Source organism: Saimiri boliviensis, chromosome 3 (genome assembly GCF_048565385.1).
Source record: "Saimiri boliviensis isolate mSaiBol1 chromosome 3, mSaiBol1.pri, whole genome shotgun sequence".
NCBI lineage: Eukaryota > Metazoa > Chordata > Mammalia > Primates > Cebidae > Saimiri > Saimiri boliviensis.
The window spans coordinates 24,360,930-24,381,445 of record NC_133451.1 but is presented as its reverse complement, the minus strand read 5'-3'; the positions used below and the strand labels follow the sequence as shown (position 1 = coordinate 24,381,445).

Here is a 20,516-nt window from a genome sequence, read left to right as displayed (position 1 = left end):
AGACTGAGAGCCAAGCACTTGGATCTCATTTAATTTAATCACCAAACCACCCTCAGGCATAGCTGTTATTCTCCCGTTACAATAATGAAGAAACCAGGGCTTTTGGGGAGTGAGTGACCTGGCCAAGACCATACAGCCAGGAAATGTAAGGGTAGGAATGAGGAGTTTAATTACCAAACTATCCTGCCTTCTGCTACTAACTGCTTCACAAAGAGAGAAACTTACTGCTTCGGTTAAAAGACACTGGAATGACAGAGCAAGTCATATTTCTAAACATCTCATTCATTCAACAAACATTTAAGTGATTCTAGACCATCAAAGGACAACTGCACAAAGTACTTGGAAAATAAACATTTAATAATAATGTAATTATAATTACAATCTCTATCTACAGTGGCTTTGTAAAAATTCTTTCCATCATCTTCAGATTCAGTCTAAAAACAATTGTGTACTGTACTTTTCTTTTCACGTGGGATTTAAACTATTGTTTCACATTTAACATAAAATAGTCTCCTATTTAAATTAACATATTTTTATGTTTAATGTAAACAAACTTCATAGGTTTTCACTTTAATTTTCTTCTGATATCGTCTGCAAAAGAATGCTGTCTGCTCATTTTTTGGATAAAAGAGGCTAGAATAATGTGACAGGCTGGGCGTAGTGGCTCATGCCTGTAATCCCAGCACTTTGGCAGGCCAAGGCAGGCGGATCACTTGAGGCCAGGAGTTCGAGACCAGCCTGGCCAATACGGTAAAACCTTGTCTCCACCAAAAATATAAAAATTGTCCAGGCATGCTGGTGTGTGCCTATAATCCCAGATACTCAGGAGACTAAGGCAGGAGAATCGCTTGAACCCCGGAGGTGGAGGTTGCAGTGAGCTGAGATCTTGCCATTGCACTCCAGCCTGGGCGACAGAGCAAGATTCCATTTCAAAAATAAATAAAAAAAATAGAATAATGTGACTGGGAGAGACTTAAAGTGAGGGAAAACAAGCATCGAAAGAACTAGTAAACCAGCTAAAGATGGACCGACTCCCCAAATCTCCAGAGAGATAGATAAGGGGCTATAAGCGAGCAAATGCCACCTGCCTGTTATCTAGCTCAGAAAGGTGCCCACCTCTGAAAGCGGCTGAATTTAAGTCCAGTGTGGCACTTTCAGAAAATGGTGTCAAAGGTTGGGCTATAGATCTTTCTGATTCTCAAGTCACTGGACATTTAAGAGCAAAGATATTGATGGGCTCTTTCCCTCCTTTCCTTTCTCCTTGTAGCAGATGTATGATTCATGGATTGTCCTTTCGTGGTCTCCATTTTCATCTTATTACTTTTTCTTTGCTTCTGCTTTCTGACAGCCCTGGAAAACAAGGTGCTAAATTATTTCACAGAATGAGCACAGTGAATTATGTAATTATGTTGAAGTTTAATTAACTAGCTAACCAAATAAGAAAATACAAGAAGGGAAAGCATCTAGTGTATTGCGAGCATAAATCCTCAGTCTCCTAACCGTAACAACAGGGAGACAGAGGCCTGATCAGCAAAATGTTTGAGAAAAAAAAAAATTTCTTTAAAAGACGGTCACTACGAATTTAGAATAAGCTGGTCGGGGCAAACTCACCACAGATGTAAATGCAAAGCAGGTGAGTTTGGATTTTATTATTATTTATTTATTTATTTGAGATGGAGTTCACTCTGTTGCCCAGGCTGGAGTGCACTGGTGAGATCTTAGCTCACCACAACTTCCGTCTCCTGGGTTCAATTGATTCTCCTGCCTCAGCCTCCCGAGTAGCTGGGTCTACAGGCGTGTGCCACCATGCCCAGCTAATTTTTGTATTTTTAGTAGAAATGGGGTTTCATTATGTTGGCCAGGCTAATCTCAAACTCCTGACCTCGTGATCCACCCACCTCAGCCTCCCAAAGTGCTGGGATTACAGGTGTGAACCACTGTGCCCGGCCGAGCATAATTTTTCTTTTTAAAAGTCATGCTTTAAAAAAACCGCACTTTTTTCTCTTTAAAAAGTGTTTTGTACATCTGTACTGCTCAACTCAGCACTTCAATCTCCAAATCCTTGAATTCTGTTTTTCAGGAGAGGGGCTGATGTATGTGGCAGTTAGCAGAGGCAGGAAAATGAAACAGCACAATGGAAAAAACTGACAAGCCTTGAAAGGGCCCATTTCCTACATCCTGCAGATTTTCCTTTCCTCAGCATATCAAAAGTCCTAACAGGTGCCACACAGGGTATCAGCATTTTGTGGTCCTTATCTTGAAGATTAGCTTCAAAATAAACAAGCTGGACCTCACCCTCTAAAAACACCGAACCACACCTGACAAAACAGATTCTTAGTTTCTGGTGTTCTCCGAAGTAAGTTACGGGCGACCCGTGGCTAAGAAGATCACAGGCCCATCCATTCACTTTCTCCAAGCTAGGAGAATCATACCACTCATCATATCGAGAACCGAGGAACAGGCCGGAGCTATAGCACTGGCAAACCTGGAATCTTCCCCTGATTACCCAGCAATATCAATTGTTAGGTTCATGTCTCATAAGCTTCTTCATAGAAAAGCTTATTCTTGATCTTGCCAGGAGAAAACCTGGGTGAAGAACTTCATAAACAGTGTATCCCCTAATGGATTCAGTTTATGTCTCGATTTTTGTTTACTCAGCATATATGTTAGCTGTTGAGAATACAAAAATGAATAGGCATAATTGTTGACTTCAAGGAGCTGGGAGACAGTGATAAAGGCGATGATTACCCCCTCCCCTCCATCCTTACTTTTTTTAGGCAAAGATATTGACGCTATGAAATCAATGATCATCCCATGAGGAACTGGCAGAACCACCTTGACTCCAGACCCTGTGCTCTTAATCACCCTGATACCACATACTCTACTGTAAATCATTCATATATGCAAACTACTAACCATATAATAATCATTCAATACATATTAGCTATTATTAGTTCCATGTGACCGTTATGCAGAATTTTGCTTGACAACTTTAAATTTTTTTCATATTTAGATTTTGCACTATGGACTGGGGTTATCAGTTCAAAATAAAACAGTCCACAGGAGTAGAATTGAAAACTAAAACAAACAAGTCATCTTGATACTATTATACTGATTCTTGCATACTATATAAATCTACTTCCCCAGTCATTTTTTAGTAGGATAATTTCTTGATAAGTGATGATTTAGTAAACTTAATGAAGTATATAATACGATCTCTAACGGCAAAGTCAATGAAGCCGTGTGTGCCTGTACACAAAATTTAAGTTTCTTTTTGGCTCATGCACGTATAAGCAGGACTAAAAATGAACCAGATTTCACTAGGGGATACAGGAAACAAAAACAGGAGGAAAATATTTGAAAATATTCATTTGTACTATGAATATACAAAACTTTCCGGAGATAAAGTCTTTGAACAGCGATGAAATGACTATAAGTCAGTTTTATTTTGCCTTAAAATTAAATTGACCTAGTATTTGTCCTCTAAATTATAGGTATTTATGTAACTGATAAAATGAGTTTTAACCACAAGAGGGAGCCAGCATCATTCCAGTTAGCAACGAAAGAAAAATTAACACCAAGGAAAAACAGATTAATATAAGACAGCTGTAAAAGGCATGAGAGGGAAAGCCTTTTTATGCCATGTATGCTAAAAAGGATGTTATTTTTTACTATTATAAAGAAAAAAATAATTTTGCTTTGTGAATTTCATTATAATTTTTTTTTGAAAGCAGTAATTATTAACAGGAATTTAGGAGTCTTTGAGAAAAAAAGTAGTATTATTTAAAATGATCAGGCATCTGCATCTCAAAAGATTTGCTCTTGGAATTAAACCTGATAAAATCTAGTACTGAAAGATACTAGATGATTTCCCCTAATGAAATAGTATATTAGTGCCAAACAGACTAGCTGAGGCTATTCAGGAAGCAATGAAGAGCCTACAATAGAGTATTAAAACGCAAATTTAGTTCCCATGTAAGCTCACAGAATTAAAGGCTGAGCATGTTACTGACTCCTGTTCCCACCCAGAATTACACTGTCAATAGTACAACAGTCCCAGACCAATATGTTTATGAGGCTATATTCAGTTTTTGAACGTTTATTCTAAGGAAAAATATTTCATAAGATTCTTCAATAAGCTTCTTGAATTGATTTTTTAAAACTCTATTCTGGATTACTCAGTGGAAATAATTATTTGAAATAGAGTAAATTTAGAAAAGAGACAGTTGTAGCAGTAGCCAGAATTCAAGTGGCTGGACCACAATGGAAAAAAAAGTTTTCACTGACCACAAATAAACAAAACACATGAGAAAGAATTCTAATATTATCATAAATCATTACAAAAGCATCAGATATTTCTAATATGAATCAATTTTTTGGAATCACAAGACATATGGCAGCCCAACATTTTTACCCTAATCTCAATTTTCACATAATGTCAAATTTAGCTATCTGGCAATCTCCAATTAATAACTGTGTGACATTAGTTTTCTTATCAATAAAGCAAGATAACTTAATTCTATCACCCCTTCTAGTTAGAAAAAAAGTATAACCATTCAAATTAGCCTGGTTAAAATAGCAATGTTTTTCTTTTTTTTGCTTTGTTTTGGGGATAACTATTCCAGAAGCAATGGCTTTTCTAAATATGTTATTGTTATTGGTATCACTTTACTGAGTTGTAATTCACAGCTGTAATCAAATATTGGTAAGAGACATGAAAATAATTACAGAAAAAATAGTAATAAAAATTTCAGATACTTAAGTAAGCATGTCTAAATATTTTTCTTAAAATCTGATATAAAGAATTAACTTTCTACAATTTGCCTACTGTGGAAGTACTTGCTATTCAATCTGAAATGCCTTCTCTAGCCTTTCCTCCCATCCTGTGTCTATATCTGATCTGTCCCTCAAAGCCTGACTTAAATACCATGTCCTTCAATAAAGCATGAACTGTCACCCCCTAAAACTTTACACATGAGACGTAAAGCTAATGAGATGTAAATTTTTTTTCTAACTCATATTTTGGTTATTTTCATGTCTAAGCTATAAAACTGTAAGCTCTTTGAAAGCAAGCTCTTTGAATCATCTTCCTCTCCTCCATCCGCCCATCTATGCAGCCAATACATAACACTGAAAGTGACAATTAACCTGGCACTTCAAAATCCTCTGAATGTTGCATGCTTTTGTGGATTACCCTGTATAAAACACAGAGGGAATATATTTTTGTAGTAAAGTATTCAACTGACTCGTTAGCTCTTTTAGATGAAGCGATGTTAGGACAGGCACTGCGTTTATGATCCAGTTCACCACAAATAAAGCAGCCATCTTTGGGGCCCTGGCAAGAATGGTCTGGAACAGCACAGTGATTGCAAATGCTACAGTGGATCCAGGCTGCAAAATAAAAATTAAGTTTCAAAATAAGTTCATGTAATGTAATTTTTCATCTTATTAACCTTTAAGGTAGGATATACGAACAGTGTTTACTTGAAAAATTGTGGCTAGGTTGCACAGCTAGTTTTTGTTTGGCTAAATGAAGAGGTTAGAACTCCACATAAACTAGCTAACTTCTTTCTGTGAAATGGCAACAATTTCAGCCCTTCTCCAGTGAGTTATTAGCTGACAGTTACTGTTACAATGGAGGCTGGCTGAGTGACACAATGCCTTATTAAAATAAGTAAAACCAAATGCCACACTGAAACAGGTTAGCAGTCATCAAGGCAGAACCAGGCAGAACATACATGTTGATAACTATAAAATTAAAAAGCAAATAAACTACAAGTCTCTACAATGATTATTTTTTCCTTTATAAATCCAATGAAAAATCCTATTTAGATGGAGAAAAACTCTAAAATGTATTCATAGGATCTCAAACACTAAGTATCAGTACTTACAAGGCTTCACACACTTTTTGCAGAGAAAGCAATGGTTCCACTTCCTTCCGTCCTACAAAAAAAAAAAAAATTAAAATCATATTTAATTTGTTATTAAAAATCAAGTTCTACAATTAAAAATTAAAATGTCTTATTAAAATCTGTGTAAATTATTCATTCCCTATTTCTGCCTTTTCTGGGCTTCACAATTAAATACTTTGATTTTAATTTATGCATTTCTCCACTCAACTCAAATGCCTCCTTGATGGGCCTCAATTTCCTTAACTGTAAAACTAGGAGATTTATCTAAATCATCTTGAAAATCCACTCCAGTTCAAGCAACTCAATCTGCACAAAGAAGGACTCAAATGAAAATTTCAAGAGAATTAATGATTCATAATTTTATGTGTCTATACTGTATAATCCTTAATGAAATTCATATTTGAGAACTTTACATAATTTAGAAAGACAGATTATAGGTTACTGTTTGATTAATTTTAAAACTATGAAATAAAAAATATCTAAAAAAGTGCATAAAACATACCCAATTTAGTGAGTATTATAAAGCAAACATGGATGAAACCCACCAGGTCAAGAAAGAATACCACCAGCCCTCTGGAAACTCCCCCGTGCCCCTACTCAATCACAGCATTCTTCCCTTTCCCTCCAAGTAACACCTGTTCAGTTTTTGTGATTGTCATTTCCCTGTTCTTGCTTCCTTTTACCACCTTTGTGCATCTCTAAATAATAAGTTCATTTTCCTCAACTTTAAACTATACAATGTGGGCATAATTTTGTTTTAATGTAGAATACACATCATGTCTCAACTAATACAAACTAAATATAAACAATCAGATGTATTAACATTGTTAAAAACAAGTATAACCAGTAATATTATATAATCATGGAAAATATAATATTACATAATCATGAAAAATGTACTTTCTAATATTTACATAAATGCAGCCTATTCTTTGGAGAATAATTTGTGCTTATGAGCCAATCTAAACTTCACAGGCCCTTTCTGACCAGATTTAGTTAAAATAAACAAAACAGCTTAAGGGTCATCCTGCCTTCCCACAAAATTAGGAGGTTTATTTGTAATTGCCAAAACTTGAAAACAACCAAGATTTCCTTCAGTAGGTGAGTAAGTAAACAAATTGTGGTACATCAAAGGAATATCATTCAGCGCTAACAAAAAATGAGCTATCAAACTGTGAAAAGACATGAAAGAACGTTTAATGCCTATCACTAAGTGAAAGAAGCCAATCTGAAAGGCTGTATATGGTATGATTCCAACTGTATGACATTCTGGAAAAGGAAAAACTATGGAGATGGTAAAAAGATAGTAGGAGCCAAAGATATCTTTCAGGAAGAATGATGAGTAGGCGGAACACAAAAGATTTTTAGTGAAAACAGTGAAACCACTCTGTATGACACTGTAATGTTTCATACAGTGTAAAACACCAAGAGTGAACCCAATGTCAACTATGGACTCCAAGTGTTAATGATGTATCAACGCAGGTCCATCAGCTGTAACAAATGCCCCCCTCTGGTGGAAGACGCTGACAGTTGGGGAGAATGTGCATGTGTGGGGCAGGGGACATATGAGGAATCTGTACCTTTTGCTTGATTTTGCTGTTAACCTAAATCTGCTCTAAAGAACTAAGTCTATTAAGAAAAAATAATATCTAAATAAATAAATAAATAGGAGGTATGTCCCTTTGCAGTCTTCATCTGTAAAAAAATCACGAGTAACTGTACCTAATAAGGCTGTTGTGAGGATTAAGTGAGTTAATCCACGTAAAGCTCTTAGGAAAGTGTCTGGCATATTAAAAGTGCACAGTGCATGTTATTAATTATTTCATCAGAATGACGATGGTACCTAATAGCTCAATGCCTTATTTGAAACACCATACTTTTGCCCTCAACATATCCATAATTGAGCATTCATTTAGTGCCTTATTTGAAACACTGATAATTTTAGCAGTCATACCGTACCATATGAAGATGAATTCCAATAACTGTTGGTGATGATGAAGGCAGTTAAGTGTTTTTAAAAGCCTGTTGTACGCTATAATTTAAAATGTTGTATTATAGTATAATTAATAAATGATAATACATATGAAGACAAATCATATTAACAAAATAACATTTAAAAACTAATACAACTAGTAAACTAAAATGAAATGAATATGTCTCAGTAAAAACACATTCTATAAGAACATCATACCTTGGATGGGCAGGAATTACAGTGCTCACAGTGCTGATTCTCTAGAGAAACGTATCGTTGACACAAAGAGCAAAATCTAAAGAGTAAAGGACAGAGATAGAGGCTGCATATATTTATTGAGATTTACAGAGTAGATAAAAGTTTACAAAGCACTCATTACAAAAACTGGGTACAATTTGAATTCAATTCATTATGAAATTATGGACCTAATTTAAAAGTAATAGAATAACATAATTCAATACTGAAAGCATTTTACTGACAGATATATGTAACTTCATTTTCAGTGACTCATGTACTTCAAAGTTCCACTGTGATCTTACCTGTACCCTTCTTCAGTAGGAAGGATTATTTTGTTGAGTGGAATGTTGGTGAAAATACGCACAGGAGACTGTTTTCGACCTGTCTTTCCATGTTTATAAAGTGCATGATTATCATAATCTACCTAGAAAGTTAAAAATTAAAGCAGAAAGAAAATTTACTCAAATTAGTCAACATTAGGATTTTTTAACCAATACATGTACAAGCTGATGCCAGTACAGGAGTTAAAGTATTGTCATGCCAAGTATCAGGTTCCAGCCCAAGCTGAGGACCGAGGGGAGTGGGTGGACCAGTGGTGGGTCGCTAGAATAACACTTGAGGATTGTAGACAGTTTCAACATGGCTTTTACTCTCTCTGGGTGTGAGCAAGGCTGGGAGTGAGCTGTGGGTTCAAGCCCAACTGGGTGCAGGCCGTTATGTACAGCATTAGCAGGGTAATTCTATCTTTTACAGATAATAATGGCTCCAAGCCAAGCACGAGCTCATGTGGGTGATCACCTAATGCGCCTCACATGGCACGGTTACATAATGTGCAGAATTCTGTGACTGCGCTCCAGACCCGTTAAGAGTCATGCTGTGCAGGAAAGCCACGTAGGTTTACTCCTGACAAAAGCACAGCCAACTCCTTCACACTCCACTCCCTTGGCCAAGGGTGCCTTCTGGGCAGGGACACGTGCCCATAGGTTGGAGCCCTGAATTCATAACACACATCAACAATAAAAAAGCAACAGCTCCAGGTTATGGCGGACAACCACCCCATAAGGACATCACCACAATGTTGCTTTATACATTAAGCCAGTTTTTTTGTTCCCCTACCTTTAAAGGTGTTGGGGCAGGCAACGATAGGTTACCTTTCATCCCTATACCTGGTTGGAGAAGGTCATCCTTCCTCCTCTAGGTCCTGCCACATGGCCTGGTGACCAACTAGTCACCTTTGTAACTTCTAGGTAGTTAACTGTCCAGCTATCAGTACAGATTACCATAGGTGTCACCTCCTTAGTGATCACCATCCACACTGCTCTAAGTTCAGCCCATTGGCTACTTTGCCCATATCTGGTTTCAAATCATATGGTGTCAGTACTAGGTTGGAATGCAACAGCAGTCCAGGCAGCAGCAGCACCTTGGCTACGCCCATCTGTGTACCATGCCCATCGGGAATGGGGGGATGCCCTTCCTTAAACAGCGATGCTCAAGGTGGAGGGTTGCTTCGGGGCCATGGCCTTATCTTGCATTAGGACTACAGGCCCCAAGACCTCCTGCAACTCTGCTGGAGGGACTTGTACTCAGTATACTCCGTTGCTCCAAGTAGGTGCCACACTTTGCCAAAGTGGATGTCTGTGCTGTCCCAGTCCGGGTGGGTAGTTATCCATGAATGCACCCATCACACTATCAGGTAAACTGTATGCACAATGACTGTAGCCCATCCTGCCACGCTCTCATGAGCCTGAAGGGCAGCAAATGAGTTGCGAACTGCTTCTTTATCGATGAACACCGGGGCTCAGCTCCCTTCCACAGCTGGGACCAAAAACCCACCAGTGCTCTCAAGCGCTTCATGCACTGCTACAGGCCCCAGCCAAAACTATCTGTGGCCACATACACATCCAGCTCAAACAGGCAGCCCTGGTCAACTATCCTTAGGGCTTATGCCTGCTAAATGGCCCTCTTGGCTGCCAGGAAGGTGGTCTCAGCCATACAATCTTAATTTTAGGTAAGGGGAGTGATGCCACTTCTAAATCTGCAAGGGAATCAGAGATTAGTGTAACATCATTAACAAGACCATGACTTATGGTGGGGCCATGCATAAAACCCTGCGGCAACACTGTGAAAATCCACCGTCATCCTCCCATGAAGGCAAACTATTCCAGGCTCTCTGCAAAACAATGCTTTAGCCCGTACTGTCCCAGTTCCATTAAGTGGTCCATCAAGTCCGTGATGGACAGCACAGCTGTCAAGCTCTGTAAAATATCCAACCCCAGAATGTATCTGCACTGGTGTCTACCAGCACCAGCACTTGCTGTGCATTGGTGGGAGACCAGTGGATTGCTAATTTCACATGCAGCCTCCAGTCATCCAGTGTCTCCCCAAGCTGAGCACCTTGGCCAGTTCCCTCATCAAACAGAAAAGACTTTCACCCCTGCCTGTCTGCAGCACAGTCTTTGAGCTGGAGCACCTGGCTGGGACCAAGTCGCACAGCAACATCCTTCTCCCGCTTGGGCATTTTCTGGAATTTCTGCTCCAGAGACAACTGTCTCCACAAAGTTAAGAGTACTGCATTGGGCTGCTTATCAATTTTCTCTTGGTCAACTCTGGCCAAAATCAAATCTATTCACATCTGTGAGTGTGTCACTCATTGGGACCCCCTTTTCTCCCACTCGGGGAACCCATGTGGGTGGCACATCTTCCCCTTTACAGCATGGACCCCTTGATCCCATGGACAGCCTCCTTGGTATCAGACCAAGTGGGGGTCTCTGGCTGAGATGATGGACTCAGGCTTGCATCCACAGCAGCCTCTAATTCCCCTTCCAAGCTCTGTAGCTGGGCTTCCAGGCACCCCACCTCTTTTTCTGAGCTGTGTAGCTGGCCCTCCAGGCACCCTATGTGTACCTGGAGGGCCCTTGCCTCTACTGCACCGCTCAGGGACTGGGTGTGTACTTCTCTTAGCACAGTCAAAAAACACTCATCCAATTCCGCTAGCAAAAGCTTGCTCCTTCTCAGGGCTCTGTGTTTCTAGCTGCTTCAGCACCTTCTCCACACTTGTGGGGGACCCAACTACTCCTGCCCAGGTTTCCACCGGAGCCCATTCAAGCAGTACAGCTGCCACTGGGCACCATAACCCATGTTGTGGCCACATGGTTGACTCAGAATCAGCAGGGAACAAAGGCTCACTCTCCTCGGTATCCTGTTCATGATGCCAATTGTCATGCCAAGTGTTAGGTTTCAGCCCAAGCTGAGGACCAAGGGGAGTGGGTAGACCAGTACCAGGTAACTGGAAAAACACTCGAGGAATTGCAGTTTCAACATGGCTTTACTCTCTCTCTGGGTGCAAGCGAGCCTGGGCACAAGCCGGCCCAGGCATAAGCCATATGCACAGTGTTAGCAGGGTAATTATACCTTTTACAGACAATAGTGGCTCCAAGCCAAGCACGAGCTCACATGGGTGATCACCTAATGCGCCTCACATGGTGTGGTTACATAATGTGCAGAGTTATGGGCCCGTGCTCCAAACCCGCTGAGTTATGCTGCACTGGAAAGCCACCTTAGCCTACTCCTGACTAAAGCGCAGCCATCTCCCTTACAGTATTTAACAAGAAATTCTTAAGAGCAAGAGTTTACTTATTAACCAACAGCTTCTGTAGCAGTGAAATTTCATTATTAAAAAGGTAAGATTTGTTATGACAAATTCATGTTGTCTAGTATTAAAGGAACTTTCTAACCTTTTATCTAATGCAACAGACTTTACAGGAAAGTCTATTATGCATTCCGTAACTTGGCTTTTGGCTTTAAAAAATTCAGCCATTGAAGATGTGTGCTGGTTTGGTTGGGACTTCCCATTTTGTGTGTGAAATCTGCTCTGTGTCATGTTATGTAACAGAAGGGTACCAGTACTTAAAGTTGCGGTGAGGATTCAATGAGATAATGTATGTTAAGTACTTATTCAAGGCCTGGCATAAGGTAGAAAAATGGAGATGAAGACACAGGTTCACAATTATAGTTGTTCTCCCCACAGTGACCATTTCAAACATGTACCTCTCTCCTCAAGGTCCCTAACTCAGCCTTTAGTTTCAGCAGATTATCTTGAAAGCACACTGAAGTGAACCAGCATGACTTCTATTAGGTTCTTGCTTCAGTCTCCTCCTCCAAACTATTATCCACACGCATTCTCGATTTGGTTTTAAGACTGCTATGAATCCACCTGGCCACTAAATCCATCTTTCTTTGTCAGTAGCTCTCAAAGTGTGGTGTCTGGATCCGCAATGTCAGTGTCACCTGGGATCTTATTAGGAATGCAAATTCTCACCTCACCTAGGCCCTAATAAATCAGAAACTCTGGGTGTGGGGCCAAGTGATCTGTGTTTTAACAAGCCCTCCTGGCACACTGAAGTGTGAGAACCACTGCTTTCGATTATCCACGAGAATGCCATGAGGTTTTTTTATGAGGTCAGTACAGGTAGGCTCGACATTCAAATAGGTTATGTACCAAATTGTTTCTATTATAAACAAGAATACACAAGAACTTATGATAAAACTGGCTCGTAAGCTGGCTATTTAATAAGTGAATCACAAAAATGGAAGAAATTGAGGACAAGGGAAAGAGATGACTTTACGGAGAAATTCCTAGGCTTCTTCTCCAGCCCTGTCTAGTTTAAGGCTAAGCTTCAGCACCGGGAAAAATGAAGTACACTGTAGCACAGGATGAGGAGACCCAAGGGACAGTGTGGAAAAGCCCCTAAGGGTTTCTGCCTGTCAGTATGGTGATTCTGCGGTCCAGCATAACTATGTAAAGGCTGGCATGGATTCACAGTTGGCCTGTTTGGAAGTACAGCATCACACCAAGGAAACTTTCAGGGTAGATCACATTTGAAGCCTCACGTTCAGTCACTACATTTCAAAAGAGACATTGATAAAAAACTAGTTCATTTCTTTGAAAAATAATGGGAATGAACAGAATTTATAGTTTAACAAATTGGGGATATTTATCCAGAAAAGAGATGACAGGGAGGATCTGATAGCTAGTCTGTAACCGAAGGGGTGTCATATGGAATAGAAATTGGACTTATCCTTTATTGCTTCAGAGAACAGAACTAGGACCAATGGTTGGAAGTTAATGGGGAGCATATTTTATCTCCATATGAGAAAATTTTCTAACGATTAGAGCTATTAAATAAATTGCATTGCCTTCTAAGGCTGTAGGCCTCTGCTCACTGGAAGCATTCAAGTGAGGCTGGATGACGGCTGGTCATGAATTTAGTGGAGAGGATTATTATGTTGGGAAGTCAGTCTAGGTTACCTCTGTTTCTTTCTAACTCTGAAAATTCTATGAATATATTTTATCTATTAGAGGCTAAGGTACAAAAATGGATTTTACTACAAAATCACCTCAAAATAGTACTGTAAGTCATTTTCTCTTAAAATCATGTAAATTCACAACTTTCCCCCTAATGCACTCCTCTGTGTACTCAATAAATATATAGGACCTTATTAAACTCAACAAAGGTATTTTGAACATTTATGAGTATCATAAGAAAAAAATTCTTCCCAAGAGAATCATATAAAGCTTTTCAAATGTTGGAGAATAATATTTTAGAAAGATTTCTAGTACATGGAATATTCTATGCAATATACTAGATAGCAGATGGAAGAGAGGGAAAAAAAAGGAACAATTTCTTTATGGTTACCCAAGGAGTCAGAGAATGCATGTGTCAGGAAGGTGGCTGATTGCTTGATTTTGCATAACCTAATTGAGATTATTATTATTTTTAAATGCGGGTTTGTTGTGCTAATTAACTATAAACATATGGTATGTAAAATGCATGCTGCTAGAGTAAATTAATGTACCTCTAACATACATCCATATTTCATAGCTTCAGCCACACAAATAAACCTCCTATGGAAGTGCTGTAAAGCAAACACAATTTTGCAAATTGCCTATCACTAGTAGTGGAGCTGATACACCATTTTCCCATCATTATCCCTGACATTTCACTCACAATGATGATGAGAGGCATTTTCAAATAGAAAATTTCTCCCATGGAACTGATTAATGTGATGAAGTACTGTATAGAAATGAGGGAAAGCACAAAATCTCTGCAATTCCTAACTTTTAATTTTATCTATTTGCAAATGTCTTCCATAACATGAGACTGAAACTAGTTCAATGGAGACTAAGACATCCAAGTCAACATTTATTTTGTGCCTACTGTGTTCCATGTGTCATGCCAGGAAAGAAAGATTATATAAAACAGAGTACCTGCATTTCCATAACTCCCTAAGGATTGTATTATACTGGATTTCAGTAGACACAGAAGGTCCTCAGTACCTTCTTCTGCTCCAGCAAGCAGCTTCTATCACAGCAGTAAAGTTTTTCATAGTCCCTAAATCCCATAGCCTCTTATTTAAAATTAACATGTGTACATCTTATATTTCTTTTTACTTCAAACCCACTAAATGTTTTATGATTATACGTTAAATTTTAAGAATTCTGGTAACCATCTTTTAATCTGCAATATTTCCCAGAAATTGCAACTAAAATATCTTCACTTCTGACTGTGAAACTAATCTTGAAAAACACAGTGTCCTGAAAGGCTGATGTTTAAAAAGGGTAGCTTTGACAAAAGCAAAGAGCTATACTTTTAATACCCCCAGAAAAGTGTCCCATATTAAGTAGAAACAAGAGAGAGGAGAATGTCCCAGGTGGAAGGGATGTGAGACCATCTAATTCAGATACAGAAAATTCAGGACATGAACGCCACCACTTCCTGACCCCAGCTCCATAGCAGACATCACTAATGACATTACTCTTTGCTACCGAGCCTGGTATTCTCAACAAATTCTCCAGAAAATCACTGGCAATTTATCAGGCTTAGTACCAAAAGAGAAAGTTATCTGCCACCTCTTTTTCTGGTTCAATCGTTTTATTTTATAGGTAAGGAAACAGAACCTGGAAAGATAAAGTGACTTCTCCCAAGATTAGCTAGCCTCGAAAAGGCAGTGCCAGGACTCAGACTTCTCCTAACTCTAAATCAGAGTTTCTTTTTATCATCACATCCTTCCTTATCCTTCCTTTCTAATCTGCCGTTAATAAAACCCTTGGTTTGCCAGGTCTTTGATGACTATTACATTCCGTATTCTTAGAGTGCTTAATCACTGAAGAGTCTACATAATTTATGTTTTATGAAGATTTCAGCATTTCTGCCTTCCTCTTACCTGGAAAGTATTTCCAAAAAAGAGATGTAGTGATTTGGGGTTTTTTACTGCACTGTGGTTTAGGGACTTATAATCATCTCAGGTGATGTCCAAAAAAGAAAAAAAAAGCCTAATCAAGGTCTGTAGGAAAAGATATATGAAGGAGGAGATGAGACTCAAAGTTTTCATTCAATGAAGGCTAATATAAAAGAAAAAAAAGTACCACAAAATAAAGTTAGGCCAGGAGTGGTGGCTCACACCTGTAATCCCAGCAGTTTGGGAGGGCTGAGGTGAGAGGATTGCTTGAGCCCAGTTTGAGACCAGCCTGGGCAACATAGAGAGACCCCATCTCTATATTAAAAAAAATAATAATAATGAAGCTAAAATAACAAAAGGAAGAAAGCAAAATGCTCAGAAAGGAATAACAGGTCCAGAGAAATTTTCAAAAAATAGAAAAACTGTCAAAGAACGTCCATCAAATAATGTTTACAAATACATGAGGAGATATGGGAAAATCAGTTTCTCTAACATGAGCATGTATACTGTTCTTCCCTCTGGCAGGAATCATGAAAAACACATTTGCTTTGTCTTAGATTTTATTCTCATTTTTCTTTCCAAAGGTTGGCTTTCTCTTTATTGAGAAGACTGCTTTTTAGCCTGCCAGACATATATGACCTAATCAGAACCTTTCTTCATCGATACACTAAAGCATATAATTACTGTCCACAAGCTTGGACCTTGCAACTATTTCTCAAAACTATAACCCTAATATTTCCAAAAGTTCTTCCTAGTAACACAGACTGCCTAACAAGTGACAGCTTGTTATTCACAGTTGCCTCTCTCCTCTGCTCTATTCTGGATCTGTCTTCTTTTGCCCTCTCACAATTTCATACTCTTGCCCATAGTGAAAAAAAACCATCTTCTCTAAATGTGGATGCAATAGTTTTCTAAGGGCACAAATTATTAGGTTGGTGACAAAGTAATTGCAGTTTTTGCCATTAAAAGGAATGTAACCTCAGTTTTGGAAATCTATTTTAAGCAAGTTATGTAAAAAAAAATGAAACAATTATAAACATAAAAGATGTTTATAGTAGTAGTATTTGTAGTACCTTATAAGTACTACAGATGGTGAAATAACCTATAGTCCAAAAAGAGGGGAATAATAACATTGCTTGTTAATGAGCCATTAAAAGGAATGGCAAAAACCACAATTACTTTTGTACCAATTTACATAATTATGCAATTTCAATGTCTCAGATGTATCAAAAAAGGACCTGAGAAAGAGTTTTATCCCTACCCCAGGACTATCTGAATGATGACAGTGGCAGTGATGGTGACAACGCCATCAGCAAGAACCGAAACTTAACACTTTCTGCGTCTTAAGGACAGAGCTAAACGTTTTCATGCATTATTTCATAAAATCCTTAAAACCTTAAGAGACAGATACATGATTGCCACGCTCATTTAACAGGTAAGATAAGCTTCAGAGAGGTTAAGTAAGTGCCAGAACCAGGATGAAAACTCAGATCCTTTTTGACTCCAGGGTTCATGCTTTTTCATTCAATTATCCATCTGACATATACATGGTACCTACCGTGTGCCAAACATATGATTATCCACTGCCAAAGGCAGTAGATGCTGCCGACAAGTAGAACCAGTTTACGCAGTTAACATCTTTAGAATATGTCAGCTATCTCTGCATTGCAAATGTCAATACCAGGAGCAACGCTCAGACAAGTAACCGAAAACTTGATGCCCTAAAATCGGAGTTAAATGGGCTCTGAGAAGACTTACGGCGTAAATTTTGCCCAAAGCAGAGCTCAAGAAGTCAAGTTTAAAATGGCCTGTGCTACACACTTTTAGAACAAAACCTGTTAATACTGTTCAATAGCCATAAAAAGGTCCATCACATTTGATAAAGTAACCTAGGTTTGGAAATCTATTTTAAGCAAGTTATGTAAAACATGAAAAAATTATAACCATAAAAGGTGTTTATAGCAGTGTTATTTATAGCACCTTAAAAGGTAAAAACAACCTATAGTCCAAAAATAAGGGAATAATAATATAGCCTGTTAATGAAATAATTTAAAGTTATTAAAGCATAAAGATTATGTAGCTATGTTTAAAAATGTATACTTATAAGACACTGGGAAAAAGCAGAATTCAACATTGTCTTCTATGATTACAAATATGTAAAAAGTGCTTTAAAAAAAGATTAAAAGTGAACACTTTGAAAGTATAGTGTCTGCTGTTTGGGTGGAATCACAACTTGCCCTAAGTTTTGGTAACACTTTCTTTAAGAATTTTAAAATAATTTTCATAATGGTATATGCCTTCAAGATTAGAAAGATTAGAACCAAGTGCTAGCTTGCCACAGCGAGTGAAGACATTTATGGCTAAAACTCTGCCTTAATCAGAGGCTAGTCAATTATCCAGGAAACTCGAATAGAAAACTCTTACAAAAAAAGGAAGCAGGCTGGGTGCAATGGTTCACGCCTATAATCCAGCACTTGGAGAGGCTGAGGTGGACAGATCACTTGAGGCCATGAGTTCAACACCAGCCTGGCCAACATGGCAAAACCCTGTCTCTACTAAAATACAGGAAAAAAAAAATTAACTTGGCATGGTGGCACACACCTGTAGTTCCAGCTACTTGGGAGGCTGAGGCATGAGAATCACCTGAACCTGGGAGGCAGAGGTTGCAGGGCACTGAGATTACACTGTTGTACTCCAGCCTGGGTGACAGAGTGAGATTCTGTCTCAAAAAAAAAAAAAAAAAAAAAAAAACAAAAAACAAAAAAAGGAAGCAGTACCTGCCTGAAGACCATACATGGTGATGGCAACAGGGTTAACTTCAAATACAAGGAAAAGATACAGGAAAGTGGAGTTTAAAGCAAAATGAACTTAAAGGAACTGGTAGAGCTACTGTGGACGGCAGCCTCATCCTCATTTCAGGCATGGGGAAAATTCCACAGGCATTGCTGTGAAGGAGGAAGTCTACGCACTCCAGTAACTTCCTCCCGGAATCAACACATTCACGCAGAACCGTCTCTGCCTTCTCCGACACTCCTGACATCCTGGTCAAGTATCCATGGCACAGTAAAGTATACATGGCGTTCCACCAACCAGAAAGGTGATTTGCCTTTCTTTATGCTCTGAACAGAGCAAACCAATGTTCATAATGATGATCCTGGGACTGCAAAATCTCCCAGTGATGACAAAAGATTAAATCAGCCGCTCTAAAACCTAGCACACTTAGAATCACCCAAGGAGCTTGGTGAGATATTTTTTCTCGGGGCTTTGTCCTCTACTTCTGATTTAGTGGGTTCATTTTGGTACTCAATCTGTATTTTCTACAAGCACCCTAGGGATTACAGATATTTCGGAACCACTGGACTGAGCTGTATATGGTATAATTTTAGTGTTTAATACAGCTCATTGTATTTTAATTTACTAAAATCAATGGGTAGTCTTACGAGTATTCAAGTAGAATCTCCATTCCCCAACCATGCCAGCAAATAGAAAATGTACTCTACCTGGTAATCCAGCATCCGGAAGCTTGGAAAAAACTGACAAATTCGAGATTCAAAAAAATAGGGGAAAATCCAGAAAATGGGTAGTTCTTTGTCACTGTCATCTAATAGATCACAAAAAGGGAAAAATAATAGTAAATTAATGAAAAAATAGCTACAATAGAAAAACTTCTGCTAGCATGAGAAACTGCAATGATTCAACATATTTAAATCTCATACAAAAACAGAAAATGTTAACCAGACTGCCATTTCAAACCTGACTATTCCCAAAAGTCGGTGGAAATATTCCTTTATACAGAAACATAGCTACTAAGAGTATGTAAAAGTAACGTTTACATGTATATTACTACTGTCTAGGTAAGGCAAAGATATTACCTAAAAAGTTGAAAATAGAAAAGGAGTGTCATTTTTGACAAAGGTAGTCATGATATAGTGGAAGGACCTCTGGACTAGAAGACAGTAGCCTTGGGTGTGAATCCCAGCTCTGCCACAACTCATTATCTTAGTTTCCAAGGATGAATCAATCTTTTCTGAATCATGGAAAATTCTTAAAAACAGTTTTACCAAAATTAGTTTTTGTGATAGAAAGGGAACACAGCTATTACTTACAAAGCACCTAGTATAGGGTAGGTACTTTGTGAATAGTTCTTATCAAAGATTAGTGTAAGCTCTATTACAGCTAAAACTCCAACAGGCTGAAAAGCCTTAATCAGAGGGAAGCCTAATCATAATGTTTACACTAAGCTATAATAAGTACTTTCTATGTACCGTCTCCTTACAATAATCCCTAGAATTAGACATTATCCCATTCTACAGATAGGGAAACTAAAGCCGTCCATGCAGCTAGTAAGTGGCAGAAGAGGAATTCAAGCCCACAAAAGCTCTTTATTGCTTCCCCAATGACATTGATTTTATCCACTCTAATTAGGGTACTTAAAAACGGCAAATAAGTGAAATACTTAACCATATAAGTCACATTATAGATTTCATTTGCATTCTGTCTCCCAAAGCACAATTAGTGGAGAAGCCTGATCACAAAATTCCTGACATTCTAACAAACTTATCAACTTGCAAGCTGGAAAATATTTATAAAAAATGAATGTACCAACTAATTAAGATAATTATGTAAAATACTTTGAAGTCCTAAGCCGCTTTAAACTGAATAATAACCCCCAGCCACTAACCCAGCTCTAGGGCTGGGAATCTGTGTCACTTATAACCATGATCAGTCTATGGGATGTCCAACCTCCAAACTCGAATCCTGGCAAAGCATAGAATCCTGGAACTCAGGTTGAGTGCCTCTTAGAAATTCTGGGCAAGGCTTTAGGTACAGGCAATGTAAGGTCCACAGGGCACACAGTACCTAGTACCTAGACACTATTCTTAGTACCTAAACAGTACCTGGCGCACAGTGGCCACTCAGTAAGTATTTATGAATGAATGATAACAGTTCCTGCTCTTCTGCATAATGTCCCATTATCCCCATCAAAAACACAGTATTTTACCTATAAGCCATTAAAAAAAACCCCACGACTGGAATAATACAGAGTATATAATGACAATGAAGTCTGCTTCAACATCAAATAAGTTTGTTAAGAGAACTCAAGACATGTATATTCTATCAGTGCTCTGATTCACTGAGCTCAGCTAATATTTGAC

The 20,516-nt window shown here is 38.5% G+C and overlaps 1 protein-coding gene across 1 annotated transcript in view; it reads right to left on the bottom strand.

The window, feature by feature from the left end:
* Nucleotides 1-336: 336 nt before the first annotated feature.
* Nucleotides 337-20,516, bottom strand: part of ZCCHC4 (zinc finger CCHC-type containing 4) — a 63,505-nt gene continuing 43,325 nt past the window's right edge. The window contains exons 8-13 of the mRNA XM_003927487.3: nucleotides 18,861-18,961; nucleotides 8,424-8,545; nucleotides 8,104-8,179; nucleotides 5,892-5,943; nucleotides 5,247-5,391; nucleotides 337-1,350 (exon numbers count right to left, since the gene is read on the bottom strand). Coding sequence (XP_003927536.2) covers nucleotides 1,215-1,350; nucleotides 5,247-5,391; nucleotides 5,892-5,943; nucleotides 8,104-8,179; nucleotides 8,424-8,545; nucleotides 18,861-18,961 — 632 coding nt within the window. The 3' untranslated portion in view covers nucleotides 337-1,214. The remainder of the gene's footprint in view (nucleotides 1,351-5,246; nucleotides 5,392-5,891; nucleotides 5,944-8,103; nucleotides 8,180-8,423; nucleotides 8,546-18,860; nucleotides 18,962-20,516) is intronic.